Source organism: Melozone crissalis, unplaced genomic scaffold, assembly GCF_028551555.1.
Source record: "Melozone crissalis strain CALT ecotype California unplaced genomic scaffold, PUWL_Pcris_2 ptg000026l_1, whole genome shotgun sequence".
Taxonomy (NCBI): Eukaryota; Metazoa; Chordata; class Aves; order Passeriformes; family Passerellidae; genus Melozone; species Melozone crissalis.
In genome coordinates, this window is record NW_026535804.1 from 605,875 (window position 1) to 619,834 (window position 13,960).

Here is a 13,960-nt window from a genome sequence, read left to right on the forward strand (position 1 = left end):
ACCAACATGAGAAATCTCAAGAGCTGGGATGGATTTTTAGAGGCCAGCTTAGCTCTGTGATGATGGAAAGCCTCAGCTCAGGTCTCCTGGAAGGAACCATGCTGCCTATGGTATTTAGAATATATAATATAGTATATATAATATACTATATATATATAATATAATATAATATTATATATGTTATGTTACATGTTACATGTTTGGGTTATATGTTTATGTTATATGTTATATATTCTATTCTATTCTACATATAATAACCCCTGAAGCAGAAAGTTCCTTTTCCTCTCACCCTTTTGGCCTGTTCAAGCTGCTCAGAGAGCTCCTCCAGGGCAGTGGCATGCCTCTGCCTGATCTCCTGGATCTGGGCTTCGTGGTTTTTGGTTTCCTCCTCAATTGCTTTCTTCAGCTCAGCCACCTCCTGCTCTCGCTTTGTCCTGGAGGAAGCACAAAGGGTTACCCAAAAATCAGCATTTAAGTTTTTATAAATCACAGCTGAATTTCAGTGGTGCTTTCTTACACAGACCATGACCCTACCTCAGCTCTTGCTGTGCTGCAGTGGTGTCCAAGGTATCTTCCAGTTCAGTTTTCAAAGCCTCCAGCTCTTCACTCAGATCCCTTTTCTGCTTTTCTGCCTTGTTCCTCGATGTCTTCTCAGACTCCAGATCCTCCTGGAGCTCTGCAATCTGAGCCTGCAGCTCCCTGATCACCTTCAGGGCATTGTTCTTCTGTACTGCCTCCTCATCCCCCCTGTCAAACAGGCACCACAGTTACTGGGGCTGCCCCTCCCCAGAACCTCCTGCTTAAATTAGCTAGAAACACAGCTCAGCTCTGCCACTGGAATAAAATAAATATCACCATTTATAGAATGGGTGGGTTGGAGCCTTAAACATCATCAAATTCCCACCCTTCATGGGCTGGGACACCTTCCTCCATCCCAGGTTGCTCCAAGCCCTGTCCAGCCTGGACAGCTCCAGGGATGGATGAAAAGTACCACAGATAAAACCAAGGTGCACCACCAGGATTATCAAGCTTTAGTTCACAGTCAGGTATTCCAATTTTGTAGACCTCAACATTGCCCCAGAAATGTTCCATTTCTGGAGTTTTCTCTTCCTACAAAATTATACTTAAAAAATCCAGGTGGTGTTCAGCACAACGTGGGACTGCAGGAGTATCACACAAACCCAGATAAAGTCTCTCCTGCCCAGCAGTTTGTTTAGATCCACTGAGAAATGCACATTTTCCCTCCCGAGGCCGAATTTGGGAGATTAAAAAGCTTCCAGAGCCCAAACACTGTTATACCACATAAAACTTCTCCTTTGTGCAGGTTTGCAGAGCCAGGATGCTGAGGGATCCCTGAATTTCTGTAAATTTGCCATTTCTGTGCTCAGCACAGGGCTTCAGAGCTGGCTGCTGTTGGATTATCCCAGCCCTGACTGCAGGCAGGGGAAATTCCCTTTGGGGAGCAGCTTTGCCCCACTCTGACCTGGCCACAGCAGCCTGCAGCTCCTCCTCCTTCTTGGCCAGCTGGATCTTCAGCTCCTCAATCTGGGCTTGCAGCTCAGCTATTTGGTCCTGCAGGTCTGTGGTTTCCCCATCCAGTTTTCTTTTAGCTTTTTCCAACTCCTGGCGGGTCTTCTCCTCCTTTTTCAGGCGTTCTAAAGGAAGCACAGAATTAAATTCCTGTGGGATTGTCCCTCTCGTCACCCTCAGGGACTCTGGGGTGGCAGGAAGGGTGGGAAGTTTAATTTATGCTGCTCAATTCTTTCTCCAGTCTGCAGAAAAATGAAATAGCAAATGAGAACTGCATGACTTAGTCAGAAAGTCAGGGAAAGTCTCTGACAACTGTGAATAGTTCGAGATGAGGAAACAGAAACATCTTGGTAGAAAATAAGGAGTGGGATCTGACAGAGCAGCTTGAGCTGTTAGGCCAGATAATCCCAGCCATCAACACCCAAAAAAGAAGATAAACCGTGGGCTGGAACAATTGCATGGCTTTGGAAGGGCTAGGCCAGACTCCAAAAATCTGCTGGAAAATGGCATAGCTTAAAGTAAACTTGAATAAACCATTTTACAAGAGTCTGTGCTGTTTAATCACGTCCCATCAATATTTAGCAAAACTCTGCAGCCCTGAGAGCTCCCTCCCAGGGATTTATTGTGCAGCTGGGATATCCAGCCCCAAGGAGCTCTTTGGGACAGGCACCCCCCAGCAGGGCACAGCAACCTCAGCTATCACTGGGATATTCTCTGAAAAATCTCTTTGCAGGATTTCTTCTCCTGGGAAGCTGAGAACCCTCAGAAAAAAATGTAAATAATAATTATCTGATTGCTTCTCCTGTGCTTGGCTGCTTTGGAATGTGGCTGGACATTGTTTACCAACAGGTGCATGTTTGATTGGTTTCCTGTGAACTGTTTTTTATTAATGACCAATCACCATCAGCTGTGTCAGATTCTGAAGAGTCAGTCGTGAGTTTTTATTATTCATTCTTGTTCAGCCTTCTGATGTATCCTTTCTCTTTCTTTAGTATAGTTTTAGTATAGCATGAATAGAATAGAATATGATATAATGTAATATAATGTAATGTAATATGATGTGATGTAATGTAATGTTCACAGCCTCAGCCCAGTTCTAAGGGCATAAATGGCACAAATGTACAATAAATGGCACAAATGTACAATTCTGAGTGACAGCAGGAGTTCATTCCCTTGTTCAATCCCTTGTGGCTCCTCAGTGCAGGGATTTCCCTCACACCCTTTCCAAAGCTCCTGGACAGGATGGAAAGGGAGCCAAGGTCAGGAACCACCTCAGGGCCACCCTGGGCTGTTTGGGGTTTCCAGACAACCTAAGGTAACTCTGCTTTTCTCCAAGCAGTTTCACATTCCCAAAGATTTGTACTTTTCCCTCTGTTTTTACATGAAGTTCCTGATGAGTGACACTGACAGCAGTGTCACAAGACCCAATTTTGTAATTGAGAGAGTTCCCAGAAAACTGAATTAATTTTTTTCCCCAAATATCAGTGCCTAGCAGTGACAAGACTCTAGCAGAGAGACCTTAATGGCTTCTTGAGTCATCTCCAAGAATAAATATCATTTTACTCTGCTTTCCTAGCCAAGAAATTGCATGCCTTAAATACAAGCTTTAATTTCCACTTCTAAGGCCATCAGTCTTGGACTAGCTCTGTAACCAAACACATCTGTCAAGTTCCTAGTCCTGATTTAAGCACAAAGCTACTCCAGCATTATTTTCCAGCGAGTAAAGCTTGCTTAGACCCACCTTAAAGAGTCTGAATGAACAGTTAAAGATAAGGCTCATCAATCACTGCTACCCCTGTTAGCTCAGCACCTGCCTGCACAGATAAGGTAAAACTCTGATATCCTTCCAGAAGCACATCAGACTCAAAATATGCACCAAGACAGGCCCCAACACACCAAGTGCAGGAAGCATTCCCAAATTAGGGCTCAGAGAACAACTTTCTCTTTTATTTTGCAACTTTCACTTGGCAGCTCGTTAATGTTGTGCAGTATCTATAGTAATTAAAATAAAACAACACCAAATCAAGAAGGGTTGCATATGGGTCAGGTTTAACTTGTGACAGCACTGGCAAAACAACCAGAAATAAATGGCTAAAGGAATGGAACCATTTTAGGTGGAATCATGGAATGGTTTGGGTTGGAAGAGACCTTAAAGCTCAGCTCATTCCTTGGGCAGGACACCTTCCACCAGAGCAGGCTGCTCAATAAAATAAAGCACTACAAACCTTCCAAATCAGTGATCATCATCTCCTGCTTGTTCTTCAGCTTGGCCAAGTTCTTGGCTTTTTCTTCTTCTTCAGCCAGCTGAGAAGAGCACTCAGCAATCCTATCCTCCATCAGCTTCTTTTCCTGGGGAGGAGAGAGGAGAGGGAAAATAACTTCAACACAGCTTCCAGAGTCCCTGAGCAGTGCAAATAAAGGAATGTACAGAACCCACAGGGGCTGTCAGACAGCACAAGGTTCTATTACATATTTTGTTTCTGATACAGATCTTATTTCAAGTGATTGTCAATATCAAGGATCAATTGGAACTGTTTGGAACCATGAACATTTATTTTCCAAGAGAGGCCTGCAATTCAGCACGCAGCAGGCCTGCCTTTAGGACAGCACTGTTTGCAGGGAACAATGGCAGCTACAAACCATTTTTCCAGCTCTAAGATTTGGGATAGTCACGAAACTGGGAAGAGTGCATGACAAATTCCCTCTGGAATGTCAGCCCAAACTTCTCTCCAGTGTCTCACACCCCAAAGGTGCCTCAGACCCTGTGACAGCAGCTCTGGGAGCTGTCCCTTGGCACCTCCACCATGCACACTGCTCCCACCTTCAGAAATTTGGAATTTTGGTCCTCCAACAGCAGGATCTCCTCCTCCATCTTCTTGATCTTTGCTTCAGCTGTCACTTTCTCAAGCTGCAGCTTCTGCCGAGCTCCCTCCTCCTCATCAAGCTGTTCCTCCAGGTCCTGGGAACAGAGACAACTGCATCTGAGCATTTCCCAGGTTATCCAGGTGGTAACTTGGGTTTTTTTAACTCAGTGACAAAGATGTGTTATTTTGAAAAGCCTTTAGCCCTAACACACAGCAAACCCACATTTGCTTTGTTAGATTCATTGACAGGATGAATGATCTGGTGAGGAATGAAGGGCCATGGGATGCACATGGAATTTTTGATGCTCTGGATTGCAGCTTCAGGTGAAATGCGCTCTCTACAAAACACAAACTCACTGCCACAGGCTTCACCCTCCTAATTCCAACTATAAAATAAAAAATCTGTGATTAATGACAGCCAATCAGATCAGGCTGATTGGTCAGAGGCTTCCCAGCACACTGCACCTGAATGGGGCACCTGGTGGAAAAACAGCAGGATCTGGGAAGAGATTCCACAGGAAACAACCCTCCTTATTTCAGTATCACAGCTGAGCCAGTTCAGTTATTGACACAAGAGTTAAAAAGCAATAATGCCCTGTGCTTTTGAGGGTTTAAACATGATTCATTTAAATATGATTAATAGACATTTTTAATTGCATCAAAAGCTGTGAGAAGTGGAGTTTATTCCCTCTTCAACTACTTTTAATATTTTTCAAGACAGGTAAGTTCTCAGCTGCTCCCTTTTTCAGGGCCACCATTATTCAAAAGGAAGCATCTAAATAATCTGATTTTCAAAAACACCTCAATCAAGTAACCTGGAGGAAATGACATTGTCTTAGTGAAGTCAAAGGAGTCATTTCCTCATGATGTTCCCTGGATTTCAGTCCAAAAGGAACATTTCTCTCACAAGTGACATGAGGGCAGGGCAGGGCAGGGCAGGGCAGGAGAGGAGAGGGGAGGAGAGGAGAATCATTTTATTCCACTCAGGAGCCAAATTCCTCTGTCCTGTAGAGAAGCTGAGGGAGCTTTCCCATCCCACTTCCCCACCTCCAGTCACCACTGATAACCATACCTGGATATGGCCCTGCATCTTCTTCTTCTCATTCTGCAATATTTGGTTTCTTTCCTCCTCCTCCTCAACCCTGGACTCCAAATCATGGAGAATTTCTTCCAGCTCTTGCTTTTTGGCAGCCAAGCGAGCCCTCATCTCCTCAGCCTCTGCAAAGAGCTCTGTCTCAGCCTGGAGCTGCTCTGCAAGGATGTTCTTCTCCTCCAGCACCTGCAAATACAAAAGGCAGTGAAGCTTTAAAAATTATACTTCAGAGACTCTGGTGAGAGATTACACCTGTGACAGCCACAGAGGAACTTCAAGACCACATTGTGCTCCAGTTCCTGCCTCCCATGTCCACATCCCACACCAAGGGCTTCCAGAAGAGGCTTTTGCTACTTTTATAGAGAGACATCTCTGACTGCCTCCTAACAATCTGCTGAGATTAATTTAAATTTGAGGAAACAATGGCCAAACATCTACCAAATTGCTAACATGATTTCTTGCAGCACCCAGAATTTCCATTGTAGTTATCAATCTTAGTACGTATCTTGTTCATAGAATTCCTCTCACAAGGAAAACAAAAAGATAAAAGTTACAAAAAGACATAAAGCTACAATATAATAAATAATTATAATTTAGCAGCAGTTCAGAGGACACCAGCTCTGGCTCCAGCAGCATTTCCTGCAGGGTGGCCGGGCAGTGCCGTGGGCTGATCCTGGCACTTCTGGCCAGTCCCAGTCCCCATCCTTGTCACTGGAATGAAGGCACTGCCTGCCAGCCCTGGAGTGCCCCCACCCACTGAGGGTCTATCCATCAGCTCCTTGTCTCTCCAGGTGACACTGGAACTGCTCTTCCTTTATTCACCAAGTTTTTGCCAGCACAGAAAGCCACCAAAGATCTGCACAGCTGCCCCAAATGTTTGCCCACAGCCTGCCCAGCCCAGGCACAGAATGACACTGCCACTGAATTTCTCCTGTAAACCAGGGAAGGCCACAAAATCAGGTTTTGTTTTGGTAACATGTTCCTGCATCCCTATTCCACATTTCAGGGCTGTATCTTCCCATTCCACACTCCAGCAGAGTGGGAATCAGCTCACCTGACCCTCCTTGGCTCCCTCACATGGGACACAGCACAATAATCCATGTCCTGCATATCAAAAGCTGATCTTGGACACAAACCTGTTGATGTTTCCTTTCCATTTCCTCCAGCTCTGCCTCCACTTTTGTCTGTTTTTCTTTCACCTTCATCAGCTCCTCATCCTTGGCTTGAAGTTCTTCTTCCTGACGAGTGACCTGCAGAAGAGGCTTCACCTGCACAGGTGGGAAATGAAGATGTGAGAGCCTGCCCTCAGCTATTTATAGGTGAATGAAAGAGAAAAGACAGAACAGGAGGAACCTTGGTGAAGACTCTCCACCACTGCCAGTGCCTCAGCTTCAAATATGCAGCACAATTCCTCTGCAGGATTTTCAGTGCACTCAGCTGCTGCTGCTTCTTTGCAAAGGCCCTGAAGAGAACAAGAAGTTAAATAAATAGATGTGTTAAATACAGCTGACCATCATTTAATTTTTAGGTTACACAACCCTACAAGACTTATACACCATAAATAGCCTTATTTATAAGTTTCAGTAACTACAGTGAATTTATGAGTTCTTGTTCCGACAGAGTCAGAGCAAGAGCTGCATTCATCATTTCCAATAAAAAGTCTGTTTGCTCTTACTCTCAACAGGTTTTTTTTCTTAAAAAGACAAAATCAGGATGGATTAGGTACTTTAATTTTTAAAAAGCAGCTTTCCAAAGAACTTCCAGGAACCTCCAGTGGGACAGGAGGAGAGACAAAGGAATTTGCAGCCACTGTTTAGGGCTGTGTGTGCCACAAAGGCTAGAGCAGGGAAAGGAGATATTCTTAAGGAATGAAGGTGCAAATTCTCCCCAGGCAAAAATCCTCTTAATACCCAGGATACAATTACAGTTCCTCAGGCAGCACACTCAGAAAATCTCTCCTAAAATTCAAGTTTTAAAGCACAGCTCCCCATCAGAGGGGCTTGGGAGAGCCAAGGGAAGATCCAGTCCCAGAGCACACTCACTTCCTGGCCAGGTATCCCCTGCACACCGCCTGGAAGAAGATGATGATGTCTGTGATCTTCAGGTCCCTCTCTTCCTCCAGGTGTGCCAGGACTCCAGCTCGGAAGAAGATCTTGCTCTGTCCAATTCTGTACAAGTTGGGGTCCAGCTCCAAGGCCCTGATCTGAACACACAGGCAAGGGTGTTGTTGTTACACCAAGAAAAGGACAATTTAGGGAAATTTTCCAATGTTTAGACAATATTTAGCTATGGACACTTACCATACGCTCACAGGCCTGCTTACCATCCATGAAACCTTTGGGAATTGCATTGGGAGTGAGGATCTCATACCTGGAAGGCAAATGATAAAACACTTTTACATTCAGCAATAAACAAGATGATTTTTAGTATAAACTTATAAATGAAAAAACACCTTTACACTCAGCAATGGGCAATGTGATTTATAGTATAAACTTAGTGATTTGTAGCATGAACTACAGTGACCAAGTGCACAGTTAGGGAATTCCTCCAGGAATCTTTTCCAGCAGCCAACTTTGGATTGTTCCCCTTGCCTACTGCCTTCAGAATAAACTGCAGTAGTTAAACATATGAAATTCAAGGCCTCACAATCAGGTTTTGATTTTCTTTGAGCTGTGCTGGGGGAGAAGGGAGGAATGTGGGGTCTTCAATTATTTAAAAAGGAACTTTAGCTCCTAGGAACTGAAATGGGTGTTGCTGCTGCTATTACCTCTGCCTGAATTCCTGGAACACAATCCTGTTTGGGAATCCCTGCCGACAAATCCTTATTCCTTCCAAAACCCCATTGCAGCGGAGCTGATCCAGAACCAGGTGTGGGTCCAGTTTTCCAGCCTGGACAAAACAAAACACAGATTCTTTTAATTGGTATTAAATTAATTATTAAATTAATTATAAAAATAATTTGTATTATAGAATTAGAAATTAAATAAATTAAATTATAGATTAAATAAATTAAATTATAGATTAAATAAATTAAAAAATAAAAATTAAATTATATTATTAAATTAATTATTACAGTGGCAAACTGTACTTTCAGTTTTCCGGCCTGGACAAAACAAACCACAGATTCTTTTAATTGGTATTAAATTAATTATTAAATTAATTTATATTATTAAATTATAAATTAAATTATAGATTAAATAAATTATAAATTAAAAATTAAATTATATTATTAAATTAATTACTACAGTGGCAAAGTGTACTTTCAGTTTTCCAGCCTGGACAAAATAAAACACAGATTCTTTTAACTGGTATTAAATTAATAATTTAAAAAGTTATAAAATTAATTTATATTATTAAATGATAAATAAATTAAATGATAAATTAAATGAATTAAATTATAAATTAAATAAATTAAATAAATTATAAATTAAATTATATTATTAAATTAATTATAAAATAAATTTATATTATTAAATTATAGATTAAATAAATTATAAATTAAATTAAATTCTATTATTAAATCAATTATTACAGTGGCAAAGTGTACTTTCAGTTGTTCAGGCCAGAAGCCATCTGGGTGAGTCAGGGCACGTGCAGGGAACTCTGAGTAGCCAGTGCCCAGTGTGACAGCCCTGAGTGGAGAGGGAAGGCCCGGGCAGGCCGCAGGGCTCAGGGTAGGTGAGACCAAGGAGAAGCAGACACCAGGAGTGGCCTGCAGCCCCTACCCTCTTCTCGTGGTTGGGGATGATGCAGCGCACAAAGTTGGGGTTGGTGTTGCGCAGCGTGGCCATCAGCTTGGTCAGGGACTCCTTGTAGAGCTGGCCCACGGTGCGGAACATGCCCTTCTTGGTCTTGTAGGCTGAGCCAAAGGCCGTCTCCGTGATGCCCGTCACCTGGTCCAGCCCCACGATGCGATCCACTGCAGGGGACAAGAGGCAAGGGCTGAGTGGCTGCCCCGAGGGGCTGCCAGGGTGGCCCTGGTGGCACGGGAGCAGCAGCAGAAGCCGGGGACAGCGCTGGCGGGCGAGGCGGCGCAGCGGGACCGCGACACAAGCTCGGGGACCAACAGCCACAGACTCATCCAGCACACGAGTGCAGCTTCAGGAGGTACAGGCTGAGATATCCAGCTCTTTACCTGCAGTTCTACATGACCAGGAAAGCTGTTTTGTGTTTAAATCACTTTGTACAGATGTAAATGCCAGTTCACAGGCAGCTCTCTGTCTGAGTGCTTACAGTGCACAGTGTTCATGGGTTGAACATTTGCAATTACACATCTGTGCGTGAAAAGTCACTTATGACAATAGAACAGGTTAAATAGAATAGCTTAAACCTGACTTTATTTCATAGAAATAGTTTTAATAGAAATTTCCAGAAGAGTTGGAAATGGTGTTATTTCAATGACAAGAGGGAAAAAAAGTGTCTGCCAGATTTGTGCTCAGCTGCTGTTTGGGAGAGTTCTTCCCACTTTTAAATACACCTGGAAAAATCTCCCTGCCCAAAAGACAAGTTTCCAACCAGGAAAACTCCACACCAAAGCACTTCCAAGCTGCCTTTAATAAAGCATCAGAATAGAGACTTATCTTTGATTTTTTGGAACATTTTGGGTAAGAATCTCAAGGGTTTGTTTTTCAGAAGCACAATTAGAAAATGTGAGTGCCATTATTAAAACCTTGAAGGTGATTCCATGTGCAAGTCAAGAATTGTTAAACAGTTCAATAAAAGATACACAGGTGGTTTAACACCTCAGTAATTACAGCTGGTGCTTCTCAGGACAGAGCAGATCCCAACATTTGGGGGTTCTCCATGAAATCCAAGCTGGGCAGCCAGAAACAAGAATCTATTTGTAGGCTACATCTTCACTTTCGTCATTATTTTCAAATTCATTTAAACCAAAGCAGAGGGAATTATGCTTTGCTACTAGAAATATCTGACAAGTAAGGGACACTATTTAATTTCTTCCTAATATTCGACTGGTCAAAGGTCTATTAAAAAAAAGGAAAATTAAAAGCAGAGAAATACAGGGCAGCAAATCTGAATAATCAGTTTTAAGTCTTGTGTGTAGAGCAGAGCCTGGATCCTCCACAGGGTTTTGAACACAAGAATTAAACTTATTAAATTTGGAGAAGTAAGTAGGTGGTAAGGTGTTTATAAGGTCAAATCCCAAATATTTGTTTCGAAGCAGAATTTAGTCCCAAATCAGACATGAGACGGAGACTACAGGAGTCAGTTTTCTAGAGAATTAAATGATTGCCAATATTAGAAACCTGCAGCCACAAGGCCCCGCTAAGGACTGCAACCACTCAGCTTTATTTCACCTTGTACTTCCTACAATTTGGCACACAGATCTGATCCTGCAGTTTTGTGCTGCTCCCCTCTGTGCTCCAGCTCTAGGAGGGTGATTTATGTTCGAAACAGGATGATTGGAGTTAAACGTGTGCTCTGCCTATAGGTTAAAGCATGAACTGCATGGCTGGGCCACCACCCCTGGCTGGAGCTCCTGGGTCAAAGCTCTGCAGGAATTCCTTTAGGAATATCCCTGGTTTCCTCAAGGATGGGATCTATCAGGAGTGGTGAGAGATAAACCCAAAATCTGAGGGCACAACCTTCACATCCTTGTGCTTCTAAACTTGGGGAGAGGAATCCAAGAAGGATGAGGAAGTTGAATTAAATATCTAAAGTGTCTTCAAAGATATTCCAAGTGCACTTCTTGATTTCTCAATACCCCAAAAAACATCTGCAGCTTACATAAATATTAAAATTAATAGGCTTTTAAATAAAAGAACAATTCCAACAGGGCTGGAAGAAGTTTATTTCACTTTCTACCCCCACTAAAACTGCAGCACTCATCCTGATACTTCAAAACATTCTTGAGCTCTCCTCCCAAAAGGACACAGCCACGTCCTAAAGATCCCAGAGTTTTGTCAATGTTGGACTGCAGAAAGAAGCTTGATAGTGTTCCAAAGCTTTTGCATTCTCTCAAATGCTTGCAGCTACCAGAATTGTCACTTTTAGAGGCAATTCTACATCTCCTCATGGAACCAGGAAGCAACAAACCTTTTCATCTGCAATGCAAAACTGGAGATGCTTTGTGTGTGTGCAGCAGCAGCTGGACAGGAATGCACTGGGGGCCCCAGGGGGGCTGGGGGGGTTTTACCTAAATTCAGCATGAAATGAGAAGTTCATGCAAGCCTACGAGCAAAAATGGTTCTCCTGGAGGTACAACAGCCCTGCCTTTAGTAGGCCTAGTGTTTTATATCCATTCACCTGGTGGCTCATGAAGACCAGAAATATTGTCATAGAAACAGGCTCTCTGAATATTCTGAATCTCTAAGGCAGAGAAACAGCAGAAACACAAAGACAGAAGAGCAGATACACAAGACACTTGAGTTAGTAAAAACAACAGGTTCATCAATTGCAAACACACTTCACTGTGCCACAACATATCCCATGCACATCTCAATGGTCTGTGGGAAGAGGGTGTGAGGATTTGGAGCAAAACAAAATTGCTCTGTGGGAAAGGGGCAGATCCCCAACCAAAAAGTTCTTTACAGATTCATTAAAGCTGCTCTCTGTGGCTGCCCAAAGAGGGAAACTCAGCATTAACCTCCAGCACCACCTAAATCACAAGCTGCATTTCCTCCTCAAGTAACAAATTGAAGGGTTTATATCCTGTGACATGTAAATATACACTGTGATGTTAAAAAGCAGAATAGAAAAGTCCCTGCTAAGTATTTATGTGGCTATTTCTGCTTTTTGGAGTCATTCGGTGCAAGTACTGATAAATACTTGCAGGTGATGGGCAGGTAACCTGGCTGAGCAGCAGTGTGCAGCTAAAACAGGATTTGATTTTAATCTCAGCACTGCTACAGCTGCTATTGCAATAAATTTTAGGAGATGTGGATTTCCAGAGCACCACCCACCACTGCACAGGAAATAACTGCGCTGGTGCTCACAGACACAGTGTTTACAGTGCTTTACCAACAGCAAGAACCACCCCAGCTGTTCACACTCAGGACTCCACTGCAGCAAGTCCCAACCAAGAGTTCTGGACAAGATTCCACATGAAATTGGACACAGAGAAACAAGAAATAAGTGAGTATCAGTTCCAGTAATGAACATGAGAAGCAGCTACTCAGAAATGGTACATGTGCAAGGGACCAGAGGTGCAACTCAGCTTCCTTGGTGGACTTTGGGCACTAAGTAAGAGAGAAAATGCTGTAGGGATTTACAATGGAGAAGTGGAGGGTGAGGAAGGAACAGGCATTAAAAAACCACCCCAAACAACTCATCCAGCAAGGTGAAATCACCAACAATCTGTACTCAGAGCTCTCTTACCATCCTTCCAGAGCTCAGCCACAAATTTATCCGAGGACTGGTGCAGGAGCGTGGCCACGTTGTCATTCAGGGGGTCCATGTTCTTCATCAGCCACTCATCTGCCTTGTAGTCCACCTGCAGGGCAGCCAAGGGCTCAGGCTCAGAGCAAAACCAGCTCCAGGTTTCCATTTCTCAGCATCAAACATCAGAGGTGCTTTCCTCTCACTGCCCAAGCTCAGAACCACCAAGGCTGGCTCCAAGCTCAGAACCAGCCCTGCCTGGTGCTCACATTTGCTGGCTGAGCCTCCTTAGGACAGCTCAAAGTACCACAAGTTTGCTTTTGGAAGAGTAAATGGGGTTTTCTTCAAAATTCAGCAATCTGACTGCTTTCTTACTGACAGCTGGGTATTTATTTGCTGCCCACTTTATTGCCAAAGAAAGTTTCATTGCGAAGATGTAAAACCAGATCTAGGATAGACACCAATTACTTTATCTAAATTACTGGAGAGTAAACTAAGGATGTGCTGCAGCATGATTTTTTAGAATTTCTCTACAGTATTTACATTTAAACACTTGGTTCTATACAGAAAACAAATTCTTATCTTTAAAGGGCCAAACCTGTGATTTACAAATAAACCCCAGCTCAGCAGCTAAAAAATCACTGACACCAACCTGGGTTTCATCCCAACCCAGAGAGCCCTAAAATTCCCTAATTCCCTACAGAGATTCTCTGAAATCTCTGTAGACCAGCATGGTTCTGCTCCAACCAAGGCAGAAGCTGTCTATTTTTGCATCCAGGCTTTGGCAGGAAAGCAGAGAACTTTCCCCAAACCAACTTTTCCAAATAGAATTTAATGGTGAGTCCTTACCTTCCCTGCATAGTGAATAATGCAGAAGTCTGCTTTGTCCTTTAGCTGTCTTGGCTTTTGGAACTTGGAATGAGTTCCTTGCTCTTGGACCAATTTCTCCACAAATGTCTTGTCAGTAGCTTTAGGGAACCAGCATTCTTCATCCAGCAATGCCAACACACCAGGAGGATTTGCCTGAAAAGCAGGTAAGGAATGTGTTCATGTTTTATAGATGTATATACATATATATTAATTTTTTTAAGTTTAATATTTCCAGTGCACCACTGAACATCACAATAAGGGTAGTCCA

The 13,960-nt window shown here is 43.1% G+C and overlaps 1 protein-coding gene across 4 annotated transcripts in view; it reads right to left on the reverse strand.

Moving 5' to 3' along the window:
- The window catches only part of MYH10 (myosin heavy chain 10), an 86,116-nt gene that overhangs the window by 13,147 nt on the left and 59,009 nt on the right, over nt 1-13,960 (reverse strand). For 2 of the 4 annotated variants that reach the window (XM_054279008.1, XM_054279007.1), the window contains 15 exons: nt 13,672-13,845; nt 12,823-12,937; nt 11,752-11,814; nt 9,213-9,406; nt 8,255-8,376; nt 7,788-7,857; nt 7,530-7,690; nt 6,841-6,949; nt 6,624-6,755; nt 5,467-5,673; nt 4,352-4,489; nt 3,756-3,879; nt 1,484-1,655; nt 535-747; nt 290-434 (listed from right to left, as the gene is read on the reverse strand). In XM_054279008.1, the coding sequence (XP_054134983.1) occupies nt 290-434; nt 535-747; nt 1,484-1,655; nt 3,756-3,879; nt 4,352-4,489; nt 5,467-5,673; nt 6,624-6,755; nt 6,841-6,949; nt 7,530-7,690; nt 7,788-7,857; nt 8,255-8,376; nt 9,213-9,406; nt 11,752-11,814; nt 12,823-12,937; nt 13,672-13,845 (2,139 nt within the window). The remainder of the gene's footprint in view (nt 1-289; nt 435-534; nt 748-1,483; nt 1,656-3,755; nt 3,880-4,351; nt 4,490-5,466; nt 5,674-6,623; nt 6,756-6,840; nt 6,950-7,529; nt 7,691-7,787; nt 7,858-8,254; nt 8,377-9,212; nt 9,407-11,751; nt 11,815-12,822; nt 12,938-13,671; nt 13,846-13,960) is intronic. The other 2 variants (XM_054279010.1, XM_054279009.1) reach the window with 1 other exon arrangement.